This window comes from Melospiza melodia, chromosome 8, assembly GCF_035770615.1.
Source record: "Melospiza melodia melodia isolate bMelMel2 chromosome 8, bMelMel2.pri, whole genome shotgun sequence".
Classification (NCBI taxonomy): domain Eukaryota; kingdom Metazoa; phylum Chordata; class Aves; order Passeriformes; family Passerellidae; genus Melospiza; species Melospiza melodia.
This window is the reverse complement of record NC_086201.1, coordinates 19726375-19751987: the sequence shown is the minus strand read 5'-3', so window position 1 is coordinate 19751987 and position 25613 is coordinate 19726375. Positions and strand designations below refer to the sequence as shown.

Below are 25613 nucleotides of genomic sequence, written 5' to 3'. Positions count from 1 at the left end.
TGATGTCCTAAATTCAATCCAGGTTTTGTTGTTGTCCTTTACCAATATATGCTGATATACAAAGAGCTAAATGAAGATCATAGGATATTGAGAAGAAGTTTGTATTCCTGTCTGTCAAGAGTGTATGTGCGCTGCTGGTAAACACAAATTTCCAGCTACTGATTAATTATTTTGTCAAAACCAAAACCAGTGTGATCTTAATGAAAGTACCCAGGTTTAGTCTGGCTGAGCAGACAGATTATATATTTAATTGTAATGGGCTGTAAACATCTGAGATCTTTATAAATGGAGAAACTAATAGCGTCTATATTTAGATATTTGAGAGAAGCAAGGGTTTTTACAAGACTGATCTGCAAAAAATGAAGTGATGTATTTTGATTGTTGAGTATTTTTCTGATCTCTTGCTCTGTTTAATTTGAAGGTGAAAAATATATACTAGCAATATCCATCTCTGTGCAGTTTGTCTAAAAAAGCCAATAATTTTTTGCAATGTAATGAACCTCAGTAAAAGGAGAAAAGTAAGTTATTTTTAGACTACATCATTCTCATGATGAAGAAAAGAAAGAAAACAATCTCCTCAGATGAAAGATTACCACTATTTTTGCTTCAACATGCTTAAAAAAATGATGGAGAAATCAAAGAAAAGATATTTCCATCACACCATCTAGTAGCATATTTATAGAGAGACACCTGGAGAAATATTTGCTGATAATATATACTCTACATCACTTATGATTTTTATCATCTGCTTGGTAGTCTATCTTTCTGAAGTTAAAACCAATAAATTTCTAGCATACTGAACAATTACTATTTTTGAAAATTAATAATTCCAGATTTTTTATTGTGCTGACATTTTCTGTAAACTTACGATAGAAAATACTTTTTCCAAAGCTTACAGCAAGATGTAAGATAATGATTATAAAATAATCCTTTAAAAACTTGATACTGATGAAGTACTGCAAGTCTAGAGGAGAAAAAATGTTTTACTTTGAACCATCAAAAATTGAAGATTTTTTTCCCTGATCTTTGAAAGAGGAACCAGATCTCAAGATACCGATTGCAGTATTACAGCAATTTCCCATTGTAGAAAAGGGAGGAATTTTATATTGGGAACATTTTATTTGCCTTTACTTTTGCAATTTGAATTACTAGTCCATTTGTAATTTTGTTCCAAACTATACCACTTGGCTTCTCAAGAAGCTTCTAAAGCATCTTAAAGTGGTTTTTACTACAGGTATTACATACATTTCAAGACACTCTGCAAGATGATTTACTGCCTTATTATAGTATATGATGAGAAAAATATTTAAAATTTACTAAAAAAATTTACTGAAAAATATTCAAAATTTGCCTCTACGATGAAACCTAACGGTTCATGTATTTTTTCTTCTTGTCTCATGTAGCTTCCTCTCTTTTCTTCTAAGTCTCTCTCATAGAAGTTTTCTACTGCTTTGTCCCCAAGGCCATTAATTCCCTTATGAAAGACCATTAATACCTCTCTCTTCATGCCCATCCTTTGAAAGTCCTCTCCCAAGTGTCACCTAGAAATTGGATACAACAGAGATTAACACTGTGGGAAGCCACAGGGTGAAGCAAGCAAGCTCTGCCCCCTCAGAAATAACAAATCATGTGCTCTCCATTTGGTTCCATGCAGCAGCTGGAAGAAGCAGTGAAGCTGGCACCTTATCACTGCACTGTGGCAGAGACAGTGAAGAATCCCCCTCTAATTCTTTTAACACAAAGGAAGACAGAGAGAAAAACCATGCTAATGTTTCCTGCATGCTGTAATTGAGCAGAAATGGCAAGAGAAATTTCATTAGGAAATACTGAAATTTCCCAAGAAAATATCTTATAGTCCTCAGAGTATTGTCCATAGTTCAAAAATACCTTAAAAGAAAGAAAAGTAGCCTTTAATGCAGTTGAATCAATACCTGTCATAAACACTGTATTTCCTCTGAAAGTTTGTATCACTTCTAGCCTGTCAGCAACATTTTCAAGTACTACCTGTATGCACTTCTCTTATAATCAAAGGAAGGAAATACTTATATTCTCAGAACTTCCATGTACAAATTAAAAAAAATAATTTAAAAAAGTAAGCTATAAACGGAACAGTGACTGGAATTTCTTTCTGAAAGCACTATATTGAGTTACTAATGAGTTTCTAATAGAGAAAACACTTTCTTACTGCTTATACCTAGTGGTTTAATAACACTTATGCTCACTTCTTCAATTGTACTGTTGCACAGGGAGTCCAGAATGTTGTCTTTTCTGTCTCCTATTTTCTCCATAATTTGCAGATACACTCTAAAAACCACCGGGAATTTCCAGCTTAAGTGTAAAACTCATGCAGATCTAGTTTCAACAAAGGTAGCCACCCCTAACAATCTCAGCAAACACAACACAGCTGACAGCTGAATGTTTCCAGTGGGGCCTCAGAAGCAGGGCTTAACAATTTTGTTTAAGATCACAAGTTCTCCACCAACACTTGAGCCACAGAAGAATGCTCATTAGCTGTTATAAAAGTAAAATTGGTTGGGCTTTGTGTTTCAGGGGAGGGCCTGAAAGGTACATCCAAGTAGATGCACCAACACACTGGAGAGTACTATAAATTCTTAAATTTAAACAATTTGCACTCTTTTCTTCCTCTTGATAATACAAAATCATGCGTTGTTTCGGTTAAATACATTTTTTTGCTCTACGTTTAATCAGGTTCATATTTCTTTCTCTTTAGTTCCCACTAGTTTCTTTACATAGCATTTAGTATGATTTTTTTTATTGTGAAAAAACCCACATTCTGTAGCTGGAGCTGTTTTGTCCCACTCTTGTTTTCTTTAATCTTTTGTTTGATGCATGGAAAGATGCTAACGTTTTTTGTACTATCTTAACTGTAGTGATCCGGGAGCAAAGCAAATGAGATTTAGTAGATATGTTTCTGTTGTCATTATTAAACCTCATATGCTTTGCTATGTAGGCAACATGTTTTATTTCTCTTAACCTGAAAGAGGTTTCTGTCTTATTGTTGCAATTTATTAAGGGCAAACAATCTAGGGCTTATAATAGGCCTGTAGGCAGAACAAAGCCCTTGTCAAATGGAAGGGTTGGCTGCTCAGCTGGGTAGCATGTAAATGTGCAAAAAGAACTGTTCTGTTCAAAGACACTAGACATGCTTTTTAAATAAAACATCTCATAAAACTGAGAGTTGCCATTTAAATGTTGTGTTGGAAATGTTAATTTAAAACAAAATAATTTGATTGAAGAAATACAGTTGCACTGAATTTTTTTTTTGTAAACTCTCAAATCAAATCCCACATATCACTAAGGCTTTTATTAGAGGCTCAACATAGTATGTTCCTCAAACAGCAGTTCATTGTCATTTTATAACACTGTGTTATGCAAGTTCAGTGACTACTGTACTCACCTAGGCAGACAGTGTAAACCTAATCTTATCCAAAAGGTATTTTTCATTTTCAATATGGGAAGTCACCCTGCCTGTTTCTTTAACATAGTATCATGTCTCAAAAAGTAAGGCAGTTTCTCATTCTACAGTTCATTTAAAATTTCTCATTATGTGCCTCTTTGCAAGAGCTGAAATTAAAATGACAGATAAAGATTACAACATAATAGGCATTTTTTTAATGCACTGATCCACTTGGGCACAAGCAGTTCTTTTTTTCTCTTCTGTTGAAATGTATAATCAGGACAGTATCATCAATTAGATTTTTCACTTTAACTTTCCATAATGTTTCCAGACTTCTCTATTTGGCAAAGACAATTGGGACAGATTTCTTTATTTTTTCCTCTGGCCTAAAACTCAAAACCCCCCACTTTCCAAACTGTTACCACCGAAGAGTTTATTAAATGGCTGAAAAAGACAGCTGGTCCCACCATCTGTTAAAAATTTTCAGGGGCCAAATGAAACAGGTTACACCTTTAGCCATGCCAAGTCTTCCAATACCCCCTCCCTCTCACAGCCTGTGGAGGGCTAATCTGAATTTCACGCTCTGATTTTGCTATTGCTAATGTCTGAGCTTCTTATGTGTGCTTCTTGTAGTTGCTTATATTAGTTCTCCAGCAGTATCAAAAGCTCCCTCTCCTTTCAACCTAGCTCATTTGCAATCAACGGAATCTTGGCTCTACAGTCTCCTTTACAATAAGATACTGTACCTTGAAGGAAACCCACAGAGAACCTAATATGTTACTTTTTTTGAGCAACAGAGAAAATCAGGAGTACATTTCTGTTGTTTTGCAGCCACTTTTCTATAAATGCTAATGGAAGTAATTCAGATGTGCCAACAAAGACAGAATCTGCAACACACTGCAGGTGTGAGGGGGCTGAAACAAAAGGGATGCTAACCCTAATGGTATTTCTTGTCATTAACAATTCTTTGATGTTCATACTCGAGGCTCTCTTTTATCTTGCAGTTTCTCAGCCATCTTTGTTAACATGCAGTGCAACTAAACCTTTTTTTCCTTAACCTTTAAAGACATCTGCAAAATGTTTATGCTAAGTTAGTTTCCACAGCATCTATCTGTAACACACATTGAAGTAAAATGAGATAAAGCTTGCAAGGTTATTACTAAAACATCAGTAAGTTCCTATCATTAAGTGAAAGGAACAGATCAATAAAAAGAAGCTCTTAATGTTACTTTAATAAGGATGAGTTTCTTGTAAAGACTGGGGATTAACTTCAGTGTAACAGAAGCAGTGTTTATAATATAGCAGCTATGTTGATAAGAACCAGTTTGTTTTACTTGTACTAATTAAAAAGAATTAACAATATCTGTAAGTTCCCACATTAAAACAGCATGTCACAATATAATATATTTAAGGACATTCTGGTTTTCCAGAAGGGATTTCTCTACCACTAAGTGGGCAGTGGCACTCAGTCAAGGAGCTGTAGGTGGAGATTCTCCACATCCATCTGTCTTTCCATGACTTACAGATGGAAAAACACCGTTGTCTTTTAAAATGTTCAGCTCAGTAGGATGACAGTAAAATGAAATGAACAATCAAAGCACACAAGATGCCAATCTGAGCTACTGCACAGCACTACCAGCAAACCCAGCGTTTTGCTCTCGTCCCATCGGTCATGTCCTGTTAGATCACATCCTATTTTATCACGGTCTGTTGCGTTATTGTTGTAGCATGCTGGAATGTTAAATGAGCAACCTAATCAATCAATACCAATTTCCAATTGGAACTCAGCTGTAAATCTGGACTGAGTTGAAGATGCCAGAGATTGCAAAACAAGTTACCAAAACTTACAGTTTTATGAAGCCTCACATTTTGTGTTTCTTTCAAAACTTAATTTCTAACAGGTCAATTTAATCAAATAAATCAAGTCTGTGCCTGCTTTAAGTACAGCACTTACCTTTGGATTTGGATGTAAACTTCCATCAAACTAATCCTACAGAACAAGGACTGAATGTTCATTCCTGGGGTAGTAGAAATTACAAAACTAAAAGTTTCTGTTTCAAAGACTTTGTGATCTCAGTAACAGCCATTTTGTCACAGAAGTCTTTACATAATCTCTCCAGTTGTGCAACTGTGTTGATTTATTGCTTGTAACAGGGAGCAGCAGCAAAACCAAAAATCACTAAATAAACCATGTCACACAATTTTGTGGAAGTACCTCCTGCCCAATCCTTTCCTTTGCTAGGGATCCCAATGCAGCCTTTCCATATCCCCATTTCTCAGCTGTATTGTGATGCTGTACTCCAGAACCCAGCTTTCTGGGGGTCACTATCCACCAGAACCTCAAGATTCTGCTACCCCTGTCCTGGCCTCAACCATCTCCACCAGTGCATTAGACGGTATGGGATCCCCAGTTCTACTATTCCAGTTTTAGACAGGTCTTTGTCAGAGGCTTGTCACGATCAGGAGCACAACAATTTTTGGATACACTCGTGACAGGCCGGCCTGCCTCCCAGCACTGAACTCCAGCCCAATGGATGACATCCAGTCTTTATTGTGGTGATATTGCTTCACTTAGAGATTGAGATGAGATTTTCACTGGTACTGGCTTAGAAATTGAGGCTTGGATCTTTTGCAGAAAAAAGCACACACGTTGATCTATCTACTTGCCATCTCCATTTGCCAACTATATTATAAAATCCTAGTTAGGTTACTGAAAAATATGCCTCTGCAATTTAAGTAAAAAATAAGCCTGCCAAACAAAAGCAAGGAAATTACCTATTACTGGCCTGATCAATAATATGTAATCTAGTTTCTAGAAACATTAGTCCAAGATATGCTTTTCACTTACCTGCTTCTATGTCCTTTAGCATCACAGCATAAGTACTACAATAAACAGTTCCATGATTACAAAATGTATGTATTTACTGTTCTGGCTGACCTTGGATTTATAGACATAATAAAATAATATCCAATAACTCTTGACAAATCTATTAAGATGAGTTAGGCCCAGTCTATGTATTTAAAGACACAGGCTCTATTATTATGAATTGTCAACGTTCTCTTTTATCTGTTCCAGTGCCCATCACAAATGAGACGCTAAGCCTCTCACTGAGTTCTGTAATCTTTAGCTCTGACCCAGCTCTGTTCCCTGGCCTTTGGTTTTCACAGCATCCTGTGCTAGTTTTGTCAGTTTGGGAGAACTGCTTTGTTGTCAAGCAGAAACAGTTTCTGTTAAGAATGCATTCTGCTACAACTCCTCCTAGGGTGAGTACTGTTAAAGACAAGGTGTGTTATCAAAACGTATTTTTAGTGTTAACAACAAAACTGACATTACTTCTCACATTTTGTTGTCAGAGTTAAAAGCAGGATGGGTAAGTTTAGTATGTGCCACGTCTCATGCATATATTGGTACTAAAACCATTTATCCACTTCTAATAGGAGTATCCTTTTGTGCCATATGGCTTGATTTTCAATTATATGCACTATATTTATCTGGTTAACCCGAAGACATTTACAAATGCCAGAGTTTGGCTGTTTCTCCAAATTCTCTTTCTGTTTTGAGGCAATGAAAAAAGGAATGAGAAGTAAGAGTATGGTAGACTTGAGTTATTTATCTCATTGCTAACTATTTTACAACAAAAAAGCAATATTCCTTTATAATTGCAAATCTTGGAACAGAAGGGTATAAACATTCAATTATAATTTTTTAAAGATGAAATTTTAAAATTGGGACTTAAATCCCATTTTAATATCAATTTTTATATGGTGTAAATCAGATAGTAGCACCCAGTTTCACATAATTTATAGCCACATTTTATAAGCCTCTAAGTAACAAGTCCTTGGATAGTCTGATAGGGGCCACTTAAAAGACCTTCAGTGCACAAAGGACCTTTCCACAACTCTTACAGTGTATGGGTGAGGGAGGTCACGTTAAGGGCAAATTTAAGATGGTTGCAATTTACTCCCATTCTAAGGTCCCTTTATGTTACTAAAGTGATGTAAATGTTTAAGTCAGAAGCACATTTAAAATTACCAAATGAAAGGGGCTAATCTCCAAAAGCTCCCTGCCCGATTTTTTTTTTTTGGCACAGAGACAAGTTTTTCAGCTGCCATAACTGAAAGGCAGAAATTGTCCTTAGCAAGAACCAGTTTCTAGTGCCATTAAGGTCTACAGAAGAAATCTACTAAAATCCCTTGTTGAGCTTCATCCTTTTCTCTCTCATCTGCTGAAAACTGTTTAATATATTACACACTGTCTAAGAAATTTTCTTCTTCCTAACAGGATTTAAACTCTTTACTTTTATAAAATATTAAGAACAGGATATGTTATGAACTATTAAGCAAAATACATTAATATTTCAGGATAATATACATGAAAGGAAATAAATCAGAACAATGCTTCAATGTTGTGAAAGCCAAACAAGAAAATCCAAGTAATTCTTGTTGATACGCTTCCACTGACCAGGATCATCACACTGAGATACCTCCTGTTTCACACACAAATCAATCAACCCAAACACACACTTCTATCAATATGATAACAGAAATTCAACTCTTTTGGTCAGTCTTAGTGTGACTGCCTGGCTCTACAGCAAGGCTTTTAACAATCAAAAGGTATACATGTGTCCTAAAATCAGGATGAGAGAAGACCACCTCACAGGGTCATCTGCTGAGGATGATGCACAAAAAATAAGGATAGGGGGTAAATCCTTTCTTAGGAAAGAATAAAATACACAGACTGACTTCATGCACAGTGTTTAGCTAAGAAGCAACAAGAATGAACACATTCTATTCAACAGCAGCTTTTAGGTAGTAAATTCAGTATTAAAGTATTAGTGACATTAACTAATATGAAAAAGTAACGCAGATGTAGATAGTGGCACTGTAGCCAACAAGGAAAATACTGTATTCTACCCTTTCTATGCAATTAAAGACTGCTGAAAAACTCTCTGAAGTCCATTTCTGATGGCTGAGAGTGATACAAGCTTAACAACTGGAAGAGAAGAAAGGAAGAAACCTAAGGGATGTACTTGGAGAGTTTTTGCATTTTGCCTGTACTTTAATGTTCTGATGCTGCTCTTGTTAACTCGAGCACCCATTCAGCAAAGCACTTAATCACATGCCAAAATTTCATTGATTTCAATAGAACTTCAGCTTTGGATTAAGTGCTCCACTGAACTATATATTATTTTTCACTTTACCTTACTTCTTTCCCAACTTAACTACTCAAAATAATGTATTACTCAGTGTAAGGTAAACTGCTGGTTTTAGGCAGGCGACATAGTATCTGGAAACATCACTGTCATTCAATTAAAATAACTGATAAACACTTAACTATGCATAATGATGTGAACTGTAGTCATAATAAAACTCTATTTTCCCTAATAGTTTTCAAAAAAGAAGGATGGAACAAGAAGGCATCAATATTGCCAGAACTCTCTGTGATCTATGCCAATGGAAGAGTAAAGCAAGTAATTTGACTGTTTAAAAATAGTCTTATTTTCTATCCAGATGTTACAAATTAACGGAGAATGCACACATTGCATAGGGAAAGTGACATAAATTTTGATGAGTTATCATAACATCCTCATTCTCGTTACATTTTGACAAAATGTAAAGAAACTGATCATGTACACATGCATTCATATTACTTGCCATTTCTATTTTACACTGCACTTTTCAATGCCATTAATTCATCTGCAGCTATTCACCAATTCTCTGTTTAAGGAGTTCCTAAATTTCAAAAGCTCTTAAATGAAAGCCTTTAAAGTACACCTACCTAGATGTACATCAGAGGAGAATGATGAGTGAACTGAACGACTTCAGTGTCTGTCAGGACTAGAACTTCCACCTTCAGCCCTCTCTCATATTTTGGGTGAAGAATGACTGAAGAATTATTCTTCCTGGACTCCTTTGCTCATCCTCATTTACCCTGCCTCCTTTGCTCACCCTCATCTACCCTGCCTAATTTAATTTCTGTGTTTGTTAGGAGAAACAAAGCTTTTGTGTAACTATCTATTTCATTAGCTTCTCTTCCCTATTCTAGCTTAGGGATATTGTGACTGCACTTGGCTCTCATTTCTCATGCTACCTTTCCTTGTCCTGTAGTCAATAAGATGATGTCAGTAAACATTGATAGTAAGAAATGATGCAGCTTAAGGAACAGGTGTGAGGTGCATCTCCAATAGGAAGATCTATTAGCACAGATCAGGGTAAACTCACTGCAGCAGAGATAAAAACAAGGATCATAACCAGGTCTGTAAAATACACAGTCAGATTTAATCAGTATTGTTTGTTAAAAAAGAAAAAAATTAATAATTTTGAGCAAATGTGTAAGGCAGTAAATGTGAACATTTTATTTCCAAAAGTTTTTGACAAGAGCATGTCTGGAAAAGAAGCAAAGAATGGTCACAGGTCAAAATGGTGTTTCTGCACCAGAAATAAAAGAGTAAGGTGAAATAGTTGGCTTCTGCCATGGAAACAGTAACTGTCAAAGAATCTCAGTATTCTGTAGAAAGTCACGAACCGTTATCATTAAGGATTTTCAAAGAAAGTGAAAAGCAAGTAGAAAAATTTGCAGGTGACTTTTTCCCCTTTGCTACATACAAGAAGGCTGTGGAAATGTAGGAGTGATTGGAGCCCAGACATATAGCTTAAGGAATAAATTAAATATTTGCAGGGATAACAAGAATAGCAGGTCGTAATGATGGTTTCAGTCACAAGGACTACATGAAGCAGTGTGTGAAACATTAGCTTTAAAACTGTTTTACTTCTTATATTTGAAATAATTCCTAGAGTTAGACTTATGGTAAACAAATGCTTTAGAAGAAAACTATTTGCAAGGTAAACTGAGAAACAACTATATTTTAAATTACTTTACTCTGTACATTTTTCTAGTGTTAAGAGCCATACACGCAGAGAAAGTTATAAAGGACAATGTTTAATATCAGTCAAATGAAATACAAAACATTTTCACTATGACCCCAAATTAAAATTTTTAGTACAGTGTTCTTTTAATCTAGTTCAGTTCCTTCATCTTACTTTTCACACAGCTCTACCAGCAGCTGTGCCAGCACAACAGAAGGGATGGCACAGGGTGGGAACAGTAGCCAGGGGAGGGGGAGGCAGGAAAGAAGGGGTTAGAATTGGATAAATTAACCTTGCTGCTAAATAAGTATGTCCATTATTGACATCAACACATACAGGTACTGTTGCTCTCCTTTACTGCAATTGCTTATAGAAATACAGCTAAATGTGACAGTGTACACCTGCAAACCCAGGTCTCAACAGTGAACTAAAGTAGCTAGCTAACATGATATTTTTAATATATTACATGAACACACATAAACAAAGTTAACTGGAAGAGCTTATCAGCAGGAAAATACTCTTACCAGTATTAGTCAATAGAATGAGTGAGGTTCAGCTTTGTGCAAAAGACACATCTCTTGTAGGAGGAGATGGAGAGCTGAGAAAACTGTCATCTTCAGGGGTAGATTCAACAGCTGACAATGATTCATAATACTCATCCTCTCCATCCAGCACTTTGATTTGGCTTGAAAATAAACAAACAACACTCCTTAAGTTAAACACTGTCAATATCTTCAGAAATAAAAACTACTCTGTGGATGCAAAAAGGAAAAGCCCTACTATAAAAATGGAAAAAAAAAGATGGGATGATTTGATGAGAAAGACATAGCTTTTATACATATTCCAACTGCTATTATATTTTATATTCTGAATGGTTCTGAGGATCAGGGAAATACAATATCATCTTACAGTTTGGGAGTATAGAATGATAGAACATCTACTTGCACCAAATGGGCATTTAATTTAAGCAATGTGGATTTTTGTCTGTGTATGTTCCACAAGTAGGATATGATTTTGGTATCATATTTCAGATGATGGTTTGCTATGAATATGAGCCAAGGACTACAGCATCAAATTTTGGAAAAAGCCCTACTGACAGCAAGGGGCTTTCATTTTTCTGTGATGTATGATGAGCACTGCAGTCTGATGTTAGTGTTCTTATTCCCAGAATACAAACTTTTTTAAACTAGGGGAGGGAGAGAAAATAAACTAAATCTTGCAAAATCTTGCAAAAATTAGGACTTTGAGCTTGACTCAAAGACATCTTGTTCATACAGTTACAATCAGAAGATTAATAAAAACCAAAGGAAAAAAACACAGAAACACAGTTCTGGTAAATTTTTGGACTAAATGTGTCTGTGAGCATTCATCAGTTCTCTCTCACCCATGTGATCAGGCAAGTGAATATTTTGGCAATTGTAGAGGAGCCAGTCTAGTTTATTCTATCTATACCAGGAGGTAACTGCTCATGTAGCAATGAGAAGTGACTGAGTTAACAGAGAAGCAGCAACTCCCTTTTGTGCAGTGGCCTCTGTCAGCCCCTCACATGTGCTCCCCAGGAAGACAAGAGGCCAGTGTGAGTGTGCTGCTGTGGGGCTGGCAGGGCTTCTGGCACTGCTCTAGGTCACAGCCCTTCAGTTCCAACACCCTTCAGCTGGCACCTTCCACTTGTGGGAAACACACTTCAAAATATGAACAATGCTATTTTTTTGGTAATAACAGCACACAGAGAGAGCTGGGGAGCGTATTTTGTAAGAATCAGATCTAGTGTCTGCAGACAGCAGTACATGCAAGTTTTACATTTGCCTCTGCAGAAAATGTCCAATGTCAATGCACAGAAATATGTTGTTTATTTTTAGAAACCTCTCTAGAAAGTTTTGCATATTCTGTAATATCACAAAGGACTTCTTCTGTTTACAGTTGCTTAGAACTAAGAAGATAGATATTTACCCAAGTTTTCTTGGCTTCCTCTTGCTCCCTTGATATTCTAGAGTTCCCTGTGGAGAGGGCCAAGAACATACAGTCAAAGCAAAGCAGCAAGTCGTTAATTTTTAATTCAAAGTGATTTTGTGTTGAATGCAAGCAGATGCTGATAATATCAGAAGTCACAGCATAATTTTTTTGATCAAAGGGCTCAAGTGAGCCTGATGAAGCATGCATCTTGCTCGTCTTTGATAAACCACATCAATTATTCACCGTGAAGGCAGACATCCTGACATGAAAGCAACAGATAAAGAGCATAAGCACATGTTCAAGACGAGAGCAGAAGAACGTGGGGGTGGGGCTGGAGGGGCTGAAACAGGTATTAATAACAGAATTATTAACTGGAAACAAAGCCAGTAAAACAGCTTTATTGCCACTTTGAACTCACATTTAACTGGTTATAGTACATGTTATCCTCAGGGCTATTCAGCATTTTGGGCTGCTGACATCGTCGACGAGGTGTTCTCAGCTTCTGTTCAAGACAGTTTTCTGAACCTAGAGTAAGATAACACAATTTAGTTTTAAGCTGTGCCAGGTGCTGTGAACGTCTTAGCACATTTTAGTCTGTAAACAGTCTTTTCTTCTGTCCTATTTGGTCCTGGATTTATTAGCAAGTCTGTTCTATTCAAAGTAAGCAAACAGAAACTTGGGAATCTTTGTTTTCTCTTTTGAAACTTAGCTCAAGCGCAAGTTTTGATGCAGAACTTAATTTTCACTTTTTACCGCTTTTTATTCTTCCGTATATCTATATCACACAGCTCCTTATTCCTTTCACACTTTTTCTTAATATCTTCTGTTATCTAAGCAGGAAATGAGGTATATTGTGACTAGCTAGGAACGTATCATTCAGCAGCAACAAAATAGTTTTTCTACAGTAGACAGTAATAAAGTCTCTTGATTGATGAGACCTGGTCTATTATCATCATTTCCTTTATATAAAAAGGCTACCTTCTTGACATGGCTCTCTGTTTAATCAGATTAAATGAATCAGTTTGGAATTATACTTTCTTCATATAATTTGTGATGTGCTGTAAAGTAACAGTTGCTTAAAGTCATCTGGAAAGCAGAATTTAAAGATGAAGTATTTCAGAAGGGTTTCTGAAGAGAACTAATAGCTTGCTAAGTTTTGGGTTTTTTTTAGTGGTTGTTTTGTTTTGTTTTTTTGGAGGGGGTGTGGTTTATTTATTTTTTTTAACTTTTTTTTTTTTTTTTTTTTTTTTTTTGGAATTCTAGAGAAAAGACATTATGGTGTGCTATATTCTATTTTACCAGGTATTTTCCATGGTACATACTTTGGATTACAGGGTAACTATTTTCATTAAGTTAGTAAGTTACTACAAGATATTGCGGAGTAAAGAAAGGTGATTTACTTTTCAGATTATTATCCCCATGCATTTGACTTTTCTCATATCTCCCTGTTAAAAATTATTTTAGTGACAGTATGAATAAAAACAGTTTGGCAGCACTGAAGGAAAAATATACATCTTATATATTTGCATTCCGTACCACAAAAGGAACCTGCTCCTATACAAAAGATCAGCACAAAGATCAAGTAGCATGAATTCCTTTAAATACTTCAAAACTGAGGTTAATATGGCTTTTGCAGATGCAGGGCTCTAATCTCACAAATCTATTGACAAAATCTGGCCTTAAGGAGCAGGTAACATTACAGAGGTTTATTATGTACTCAGGCTTATAGTCTGTACCTGCAATCTGAACGAGGTAGAGGAGATGTTTGAACTTTGGCCTTTTCAGCCAAAGGACTGACTGTTCTTAGACATTTTCTCTCTTTCACTTTCTTCTGCTCAACAATACAATTTAAAAAATATTCATTTCCTCTCAGTGTGCAACTGCAATGTCTGCGTGGGAGAGGAGCATTTGTTCCATTCCATCACAGCACCTGGGAGGGATGGTGGCTTAAATGACCACCAGAGCTGGGTCTAAAATTCAAACTCAATTTTATAGAGAAAGAGTGCATTTATCCACTAATACAAAAAAACTTCAAAATAATACACTCATGCTGCTTGCTAATTTAATACCTAATGCTTCAGTACTTTATACTTTCAAAGTTAAGTGAACCTTTATTTTTTTGCTAAAGAGATTGTGATGGCTGAGCCAGAACCTTTGCTATTTGCCTGTATTGTATACAAACAGACAAGGCAGAAACTGAGGAAACTGGGTGCCCAAATAATATCTGGTTTTTTGAAAGTTTTTTTCACTATGATTCAGATAGGATATAAATGCAATTTTTTTCTCTCTGAAGTCTGAAAATATTGCAGAAGACCTGTCCTAACTACATTCTAGCCTCTCTCTGCTTTGAAAGTTACTCAAACTGATCTTAGAGCTTCCTCCTTCAGGACAGCAGGGTCTGCAATTTTTGCAAGCAATATTTTCAGCTAGTTATGTTTTTTTCTTACAGCAATATAGTTTTTGAATACCTCTCTATGAATTTTTTTATTCTAGAAAGAGGCTGGTATGAACTCAGGTACTCACTGTTCTGCATAATTTCACACACCTCTCTGCAGCTTGTCAGAAGTAAAAACACAGCACAAAAATATTTAGAAATTTTTAAACATTAAAATAATGTGATGGAGTAGTTTTCTTTTCCCTTTCCCCTAAGTGCTCTTGAGGCCTTTGCATGTTTCCTTTTTCAAAGCACACATATATATAGGCTGGTTTTCTAATGTCTTTCATTCATTAGGATTCTGAGTCACTAATATTTTGCTCTACCTTTTTATCCTGACACTTAATTATTTCTGTGTATCCTACGGGTGGTCTGCAGCTTGTGTTCTCCAAAGGAAATACCCTTTCAGTGGGCCCATTTGTCTTAGTTGCACACTACATGAACAGTACAAAATCTGGTAACATTTATCATAAACTACCATAGCTGGAGAAAATGGTATTAACATGTGCTCAACAGTCAGCAGTTGAATAGGCATTTTAAATGCTGCTCTAAAATATTTTGCTTTGATGACAAACTTAAAGCCACCAATAAGAAAAAAGTCACTTGTAATTTAATAGAAATATTAGCAGCACCACCATCATCAACAAGGTATTGTCTATACTGCACAGAAATTGTGCCATGTCCCTCTGGCATGTCCAGGCTCCTTAGTTTGCTACAAATTTAAAAACCAGATGAGAGGGTGAGCACATGCACTTTCTTCAGGTTGTCCTTTAGCACCACTTTTTAAGAAAGAGATCTGACCCCCTTTTGTTTGGAAGAAAAACTTCTCTTGAATCTCTGAGCACAGAAATTCCTTAGGTTACAATTTCTTATTTGTTAAATCACTTACTGCAGTGCGGAAATAACTGAGAGCAGGCAAATGCTTTCTGCCAAGTGCACTATGTCAGCTGATCTAAGTGCAGGGTAGCTGAGACTCTGGGCATCCTCATCTCACTTGGGCTCAGAGAGCTGACTGGCTGAGCAGGCTCATGGATGCTTCCCTAAAGACACCACAAAACTCATGTGCCTTACATGGAAGGGAAATAGAAACTGGCTACTGGATCAATCTGTTGGAGTAGAAGGTAAAGAAAGTAAAGCAGCTGATGGTGTTTCTGTTTAGTCCTCTATTACCACTGTTGGTTAACCTTTTAATTTCTTTGATACATAAGAGCCCAAGCCAAAAAAACAGGACTTGCAGAGCTCAGACAGATTAAAAAGAGATATTTGTTCAAGTAAATGTGAAGTCAAACATTCGAGATACATTTTTATAAACTGGGAATTACATAGTTGGAAAGCAGTGTCTCCAGGAGAGACTTGGGAGCTACAGATATTCAGGTGAATATGAAATGAGCTGGGTGCAAAGAAAGGAAGACTACTCAACAGAAACAGAAAAACAGTCTTATTGTTGTGTACAGAATTATTTTAAGGGGAATGCAATAAAGAGCAGAATGTTTTGAGAACAGGATCAATTTGAACTCTGAAAAATCTGCCACATGGCGAGAAATACAAGATTGTTCTACTTCATTCTTTTCAAAGGAAGGTGAAGAGGTGATCTGAAGCAAAAGTGTAAACCCCTATATAGAAGGTGGATGGATTTTCAAATTCAAAAACAAAAGTCTAGACTAACTAATGGTCAGAAGCACGATAAAATTTTAGACCAGAACTACAGCACATACTGAAAGCAATCAACTAGTTGAAAAAATATTTAGCAGTATGATGGAAACTCAGGTTGAGACTATAAACTTTTAGAAAGGCATGTTTTGACTTAAGCAAAAACTATTGAAGATGTGATAGAGATCACATCTATTTTAACAAAAATTAATTTCTCAAATGTGATTTTTATCAGAAGGCTCAGTCTGCAGAAGATCTGTATTCATCTTTTAAATTCTGGGATGAGTTTCTGAATTTCCACATGATTCTTCTTCTTTGTTTTCTTAAGAAAAAAAATGGAATGGAAATACTTTTCTTCAGGTAGCCATCATATCCATTATACTGACATTTTTAATGATATGTTAGCTTGGAGATGATTAGCACATTTATTTTATCTTATTTAGAAGAGTTTTCTGTTTAAAAACCCATCCTTTCCATAAGCTGCAAAGGACTCTTTCAGAAAAACACAAACTGCCAAGCAGTAAGATTTAACAAAAGACTTCAAACTGCTCTTTAGCACTGACACATGGACTACTTCATCTAGGATTTGGGCCCTGACCAATACTTTCAAAACAGTAGTGGCAAAAATGTATTTTTCTAATGACTTCCCATGGAGCAGTTGGCTTCCCTTGATATTCAGTGAAGATCTCATCTTAGGTGTCTTTACTGTCCTGTTTATCTTAGTATGGAAAGCATGAGTACCAAGCAGCCAGAAGAACAGAACCATCAGATTTTGCTTGCTGAAATGAAGTAAGGGTCTCCATAAACTCCTAATGACTAAACTCTTGCTTCAAAAACCTCTTGGTGCTGATAATCTTGCCAAACATTGCTAATTTTTCCTATATGGAGAATTCTGCACAGAAATGGTGAGGAAGCAGCTTAACTGCATTTGGAATTTGAAAAATAAACTTAGGTGAATCAGATTGTTTTAAGGGTGGTGCAGCACACCTAGGGCTCTAGACACTGTTTGCCATCTCACTTTTTTTTCAAGGAATGCACACAAGAGGTGTCAGTACCCTGAAGAGGCTTTGCTGCCAATTCCCTTGCTGAAGGGACTTCATTCTCCACAACACATATTGAGGAGTAGAGCTGAGTACACTCATTTCCCTTCTGAAGCCATTTACCCAGGCAAGTTTGGGAGGGGTTAGTCTTACCTCCTTTTCTGCTACAGGTGAACACAAACCTGGTAATCACAGGAAGGGTAGTTTTTCCCTAATTACTCAAACAAGGAGATTTAGAGTATGAGAAGGGGCAGTTTGTCAAAGGAAAGGTAATGGGGCCATTTAAGGAATCATATATATGATTAACAGAGTAAGCAAATAAAGTAGAGAAATCACTATGACAAGAAAAATAGTAAGCATGTAGCTGATTTCCAATCTATAATATCAGATGAAACATGAAAGTGCAACCCTTAATTATAAGCAAATATTAGCACAGACTCATGGGATCTCATCATAACATCTCAAGGTCTACATTCATGAAAATTTAAGCAATGTTTAAAATCATGTTAATTTGTTCTTTGTTTGTTTCTTTTCCTGCCAGTCTAATTTATTCCAAAAGACTTTGGTTCTCAAGCCTGGATATATTGATCATGCCTATGTAAAGCATTGTTATAGCCTGGGGAGACGACTTTTGTGAAAAAACTTGTCTTTGTTCTCCTTTGATAATTTATATGTATTTTGATGTTTTCAAGTTTCCAGTTTTGAATCATTTTTCAAGGCAGCAAGTTAACTTCACTTTTCCTCTTGAAGTCTTAGGCAAATGCAGAAATGACCTCACAGACAATGATAATATACATCCTCCTCCTGGACTGGATGCTAGTGGATAATTATGTGCAGCATGCTGACTTCAAGGAACAGCTACATTTTCTTGTGTGCTATGCAAGTCTGTTCAAGGAGAGAACTCAAGGGGCTAATGATTCTGGTCCCACTCATATCAGTGTTAAATGGGACTGACTGAACATCACTTACGCAGTAAAAACTGCTGCAAATTAACTAGACTTCATAATTTTCATTATTTCAGCTTTGTTTTTAAAAAGTGATTTACAAAGGGCACACAATGCTATTTGGCTATGAGTGTTCATACAAATGTATTTTCCTTCTTTTCCACTGCCATGATTCTCCACCATCTGCACAAATGTTTATCATACCTTCAGTGTAAAACAGGAGTAAAATGAAAAATGTGCCTGGGCAGCAGAGTGAATACTCAAACAGTTAGTCCTCACTGAGCTCCTGCTGTGTCTGCCTGCCATACTCAATCCTGCTAGTGCAGAACTATCCTGCATATCCCTGTACTAAGCTGCAGTCAGTGTGACTTTAGTATGAGCACACATTAAAAGATACCTGGTTCACATCACAGGGCATTTGGACATTGCCTGTTAATGCTACCAACTATAAAAGTATCAGAAACAAGGACAGGATAACAGGTCTAATAGGCTTCACTAAACATATACTGTAGAGTAATCTGTAGCTTCATTCAGAAATAATGAAGTTACCGTGTCTATGTGACATACTATAAATTCAATTATATTATGGTAGTTCTGCAAAAATGCTGGAGGCTGATAGAAAATAAACACACTGTCTCTCTAAGATCTTTATCTCAGTCCAGTAAAACCACACCAAGAGACAACAACACAGGGTAGGTGAGAATAAAGAGCAAGACTCTTTGGTGACTTCAGTAATAAGGTATGTCTTCATTATGTTTTTTTTCCCTTTTGAAGTTAGTAAGAGGGAAAAGAGAAAACTATAGGAAAAAGAAGAAAGACAAAAAATAAAGGATTAAGTAAGGTACTGAGAAACTGAGGAAAATAAGAAAAGGGAATAAAAACCATTAATGTGCAGCATTAGAACCTATGTTCTGGCATCAGAGGATTAAATTAATCTAGTAACATCAGGAGCCTGGAGGCATATTGACATAATACTATTAACAACTGTAATTCTCTCCAGAATATTTCATGCTTACCTACCAGTAGCTTCAGATGTCTGCAAATGTTCAATAAGGCCATCTATTCTATTGATATAATGAGATCAAGTATGATGGGAACCATTCCTGCCACCAAATTCCCTTGGTCCCTTCCTGTACATAAGAGTGTCCAGGAATATTTATAGGAGCTGGCACACTTCATGCTGCTAGTGACAAGCAAGCATGGAAAGAGCAATAAATCAGATGTGCTTTGAGGAGTTACAAGACCTCAGCCCTTGCTAGCTCACAAAATATCTTACTGAATCTTCACATAAGTGTTGCTAATGGAAAGAATGCTAACTGCTTTAAAAAATATATATATTGATGCTTTGAAAGAATGATTAATCCTTAGCAACTCCAGTGGACTTAAAGTTCTTACCTGGATTCATTCCATAAAAATAATATATTAGATTTAATAATTTTCAGCGTCAAGTGCTTTGTCGTCTATAGCTCAAATGTAGCTACCCAATTCACTGAACACACAGAATCTGAAGGAGCAAAAAATCCTATAGAAAGATATAAAATAAAACAAAACCAAGCTTCACTATCACCTTGGATCCCCCACACAATTGTGGTGAACTAGAAATCTGTTTATTCAGATGGAGTGTGCTCATAGTGCCAAGAGCCATAGACTGCTAGGGAAATTAGTGTAGCCCCTTTGATGTCATGTGCATCCCAGAATCTGTAACACACTGCTGAATCTGTGAGCATATCCTTTTGTTTATAACCCTAAACAGAACCATTTGAATACACATGCTGAAAGAACTTGTAACAGAAGCAATGCATTTTCTCCCACCCAGTGATTCATTATGTACAGCTTCATTTTGGATACTGCACTTATGTGCAAAGCCATATGCTTTAGATTATAAAGCACACTAAGCAAATCATAAGTTTTTCAAGATGGTATGTAAAGGCTGGTTTTGCATCTGTTTGTTGCCAACGACCCAGATGATACTGTAATTAGAACAACAAATATTTTATGTGAAATCAATCATTTAGCTGTCTCTGAACCCTGAGACAATGGCTTTTAGATATACTTTGTTGGAAACAAGATCCATAAATAGTTAGAATCTTGGCTTTTGCTGTTTTTTTCCTTTCCAGCACAGTTCTGATCCTTCAGTATTTGTCAGTTCTTTCAGTTTCTATTGTGAGTGATTTGACTGTAGAGGGAAAAAGGCAGAGATTAAACACAGCATACCAAAGGACTCAACTTTCAGTGACTAACACGGGTAGGATTCAAACCTGTCAGCAAACAGCACGCTTCTACAAGTATGGTCCTGAAGATGTCTTCCTAGATGTTGAATATACAGAAGCCCTTATAAGCCCTGCACATAATAGCATCTAATAGCAGGTTCCAGAGGTGGGGCAATTAGTCAAAGTCCAAGAGATTTACACAAATACAACTAACTTCAGGGGAAAATAATTCATGCTAAACCATCTAAATGGCAGAAACTACTTCTGGACAATGCAGAAGACTTAACTGATTGCTATTTTTCTTTCCCTCTCAAACTTGACCCAAGGTGGTTGTGGAAGTTTTTGGTTAATTCATAAAATCATAGAATGGCCTGGGTTGGAAGGAACATTAAAGATTATCTAGTTTCAACCCCCCTAATGTGGGCAGGGACATTTTCCATTACACCAGGTCACTCAGAGCTCCATCCAGCCTGGCCTAGAATACTTCCACAGATGAGACATCTACAAATTCTCTGGGCAACCTATTCCAGTGCCTCACCAGCCTCAGAATAAAGAATTTCTTCCTAATATCTAACCTAAACCTATTCTCTTTCAGTTTGAAGCTATTTCCTTTGTCCTGACACTACATTTCCTTGTGAAAAGTTCCTCTCTATCTTTCTTGTGAGACCCCTTTTTAGGTACAGAAGACTGCAATTAGGTAATTCCAAAAACAGCTTTTCTCCAGGCTGAACAACCCCAATTGTTCCATCCTTTCTTTACTGGAGTGGTGCTCTACCCCTATAGTCAACTTGGCAGCCCTCCTCTGAACTTGGACCAAATATTGATGCCTTTCCTGTGCTAAGAAACCCAGAGCTGGATGCAGCATTCCAGGTGGGGTCTCACAAGAGCAGAGCAGAGGCGCAGACTCACCTCCCATGATCTGCTGGCCATGCTGCTGAGAGTTCATCCCACAATGCAGTTGGCTGGTGATCTTTTCAGAAGACATGGTTACTGATGAAAACCAGGTCATCTGGGTATGCTGGAATTACTACATATCATGGCCTTTTTCCTAGTTCTAGAAGACCTGGTTAATACAATAGCCACCAGATGACAAAAAATATCTATCTCATATTATTGTGTTAGCTAAGTGATGTCTCTCTCACCATTTGAGCAATGCCATATGATCACTACAAGTTAATGAAGAACTTCACAGCAGAAAAGCCTACAGAGAGCAATTAAACATGAAGAGATCACTTCCAGATCAAGATATCCCTGAGCCACAAACCATGTTTGGCTGGAGAGTGTTCTGGGCAAATATCTTTGCTTGCCCTACTTCTATACTGTACCCTAAGCTTTCCCTCTTGATTACTGTGAAAAAGAGAAAATTAGGATAAATAGACTTGGATGGGACTAGAAATGTTCTTTTTTATGGGCGGTGGATTTTTCTGTTTGTTGATGTGTGTGTGTGTGTGTGTGTGTGTGTAAGGTGGCTAATGATCAGGAAAGAGATCAACTTAAAATAAATACATTCAAGCAGAACAAATCCCTGAGAGGCACCTGAAATGGAGGCTGAGGTAACTTTTCTCAAGGACAATATCAGAATCTTCACTGTAAAGATATTTCAAGATCAACTGTTTATGGCAGGAAGGTTGTATTACACTTGCCTCTTTGCTAGCAGTGCACCAGATCAGCCTGAGTTTCTGAAGCTGAAATTCTGTGCGAAGATCAAGACAAAGGAAAATCAGTAATTCTTCAGTTTTCTGCACATGCCCAATTTTCCCTTCTCCATGAGTTTTTATCTGAGGTACTAGTCCTGAAGTAGAAACACCTACCCTAGGGACACCTACACAGGCACTGTGCATTCAGAGGTTTGCCATGAAGCTTGTCTCTTCAGCATTATGCCATGGCTGGCACTCAGACTGTCGATGCAGTTTATTTATTCAGTGAAGTTAAAGAAAAGAGGATTAGAAAAAATCTCAAGTGAATATTTTGTCCTTCCCTGTCTTCCAAAGTAAAACCATGCAGCATGTTGGAGGTATGAGAAATTTTCAAAATTGCTCAGAAACAAAAGCTTTCAAAAAAATTCTTACAAATACAAACAATGGAGCGACTCATGATACTTCTGCACAATTAGATGCCAGCTATTTCTTCAAAAAAGAATTAGGATGATTATTTACTCAATATGATTAAATAAATAGCTTTGGCAACTTTAAAATACAAATCCTAAATAACAAGACAGTATCATCAATTTTAGAGATAGTCTCCAAAACACATTTGGAGCTACTAATACACAAGTTTTCAAACTGCAGATTGTGGATCTTAAGAGCTGCATCTCATGTGCTAATATGCTACAGAAAACTCACTGGACGCTTGGCACTGGTTCATCTTGTGGATGCTAAGAAAAGGAAAGCATATGGGGAAAAAGATGAAACAAACATGAAAAGTAAACAGTGAGATTAACTTTCAAAAATAGTCAAAACATTCAGTGCATTAAAGAAGAGTAACAAATTACAAATACCTTCCTAGCACTACTTCGCTACAGAGCCAACAGCTGCATTGCCAAAAAGCATCATACAATGCAGAGCACAGTGTGGGGAGTCAGTGTGTGCGATCAAAAGTAGGGCAGGAGGCAATCTGTAAGTTCACACTCTATTAAGATGTGGTTCATAATGGTCTGTGTTTCAGAGTTGCTGTTGTAGCATATAGCCTGGATACATGTAAAGGTAATCCCTCACCTTCTTCCAAACTGTAATAATAGCATTTTTATCCCATGCCCTCAGAGATTAAGCCACTTGATTGACTTTGAATTCCGGACACACAGGAAATTTGTATTAATTTAGCATAATGATGAGGCGAAATAAAGGCTCTGTGGAACCACAACAGCATGGTCTCTAAGGTTTTGTTCGTTACAGAAACACAATTTGCATATCTAAAGGCTTGAAACCATGGGTCCATATTGATACAACTAGTATCTCAAATTTGAGTGTAGCAGATTCAGCATATATTTCAAAGAATAAATGGTAGAAGCCCAAGATAAAACTCTCAGTAGATTTCTTCATTAAGAAAGAAGGTCTTTTTCTGAATTCAAGGTAGTTGGCAGTAACTTTTAAAGGGGGTATGAAAGCAAGCTTGACTGAAGTTTGTAAAAATACCACTAGTTAGATATTTGCTTCCTGGTGTTGCTACAGTACTTTGGTCTGACATTCGTAAATACTGGAATTAAAGGAGGTACCTTGGCTAGATAAAGGAAACTAATGCTGCTGACCTAAGTTCTACAGCAATCTTTTTCTTTGAACTAGAACTACAGATTGCTGTAGATTCTTTTTAGAGTTGTTATGTGCTAGTGGGACCCTCAATTAGTGATAGTTCAGACGTAATCTACAGATAAAACTCAGGCCACTAAATTCTGAAAGAATATTTTGAAAGAAAAACTGAAGAAGCATAAGAAAACTATTCAGTCAATGACAGATTTTTAAAAATAAGCAGGAGTAGAAAAAACCTTCAGGCTTCAAAGATGTCTGTTAACTTGTGAAAGAGCATCTAGGTTTGGGGTTTTATTAACTACTTCCAAATCCAAATCACAACCTTTTATTGACAACTCACACTATGAACCTAGTGGAAGCATGCTAGATACATATAAAAATAAGGGCTCATCATTTTCAGTGGTGCAGTTCCTTATCTTTCATCCTGAAGTAGTAGATGGAGCGTCCAGTAATACCAAAGTAAATTCAGAAAATGTAGAAGAGATATTTAAAGAAGAGTGAGGGAGGTATGTAAAGAATTCCAACCCTGGGATCTCAGTAATGATATAGCAAATTTAAGCTATGTATTCCATAGTACTTAGCAACACTACCTGTAGTAAGAGTTTGGGGAGTGCAAAGCACACAGAATATGTGTAATTTTCACCCGATCTTTCCTAAATGCTTCCACAGAAAATTTTGGTGAAGATTTCAGCTCATGGGGGCAGAGGAAGATGTACATATATGTGCACATATACAAATAAAGTAAGTTGACCTGCTGGTATTATAGTGACCTGCTTATGTGACAGTGTGTTGTTTTGTTCTTGACAGGGCACAGCTTGCATTAATATATCAGCTCACTGTATTATATTCCCCTCTGAACACAATCTTTGTTCTTGAGTGTAGTTTTAAAAAATGCTAAATGCTATGGAATTAGATTCTTTATTTCTCTCATAAATATGTGACTAATTCAAGTGACTTTGATGATATTTTATTCCTCAGAACATGATGAACACTTTTTTAGAAAAATGAGCATCGATTTCAAGGTTCAAACTGAGGCATTGGAAAGACTGATTTTTAAACCATTATAGCTTACCTCTTCTAGAAAATCAGGCTCTTCCATGGTGTGTTACTGCAGGTACACAGAATTTCTTGTCACTCCAGAAAATACAGGTTAAGTGATTTCAGGAATTTTTTTGTGGAGTTGATTTGGATATTTTTTTACCTCCTAATTACTACAGATATCTGATTTTTTCTCAACCCCTTTCTTACAAGTCTATATTAGATTCTTGGCTGCTATTGAATAGCATATCCCTGTAGAACAGCTTGTGATATAACATCAAAATCTGTTTGTGTCCTCATTCTGTACTTGGGTCTGTGGGTATTGCAGAGTATGCAAAGTTTGAGAATTAACACTTTATTAACTACTGTGCACTAATTCCTTGTGTGAATGACCTACAAAGGAACCCACAGAATTACAACATGAACAAACTGGTGCAAGTGTACCTATTGCCACAGAATGCCACTTCTAATTTCTCTCTTTTGGACAGCCAGGAAGTATGGCCACATTAACATAACTCTCTTCCATAACATCTCCTCCTCCTCAGTAGGACTAATTAGCTTAGGCACGGCACTGCACTCATCCAGCTATTCTGCCTCGGGCTCTGATTCACATCTAGCCTGAACAGCTTTGCAAAGCACTGGCATGCCTTGAGTTGCTACATCGTAAATTAATATCAGCCTTGCACTTTACCAACTTTCCCATGGAGACAAAACCCAAAAATCAGCTTTACCTGTGGACACAGTCATCAAAGTCTCCTACTGAAGTAATGCCATAATAATAAAGACAATATCCTGGCCCCAGCAGGAAGGCTCATAT

At 36.7% G+C, this 25613-nt stretch overlaps 1 protein-coding gene across 4 annotated transcripts in view; it reads right to left on the bottom strand.

The window, feature by feature from the left end:
• Positions 1 to 9751: 9751 nt before the first annotated feature.
• Positions 9752 to 25613, bottom strand: part of MYO3B (myosin IIIB) — a 191731-nt gene continuing 175869 nt past the window's right edge. For all 4 annotated transcript variants that reach the window (XM_063162107.1, XM_063162108.1, XM_063162109.1 and 1 more), the window contains 3 exons: positions 12657 to 12763; positions 12236 to 12282; positions 9752 to 10970 (listed from right to left, as the gene is read on the bottom strand). In XM_063162107.1, coding sequence (XP_063018177.1) covers positions 10838 to 10970; positions 12236 to 12282; positions 12657 to 12763 — 287 coding nt within the window. In that variant the 3' untranslated portion in view covers positions 9752 to 10837. The remainder of the gene's footprint in view (positions 10971 to 12235; positions 12283 to 12656; positions 12764 to 25613) is intronic.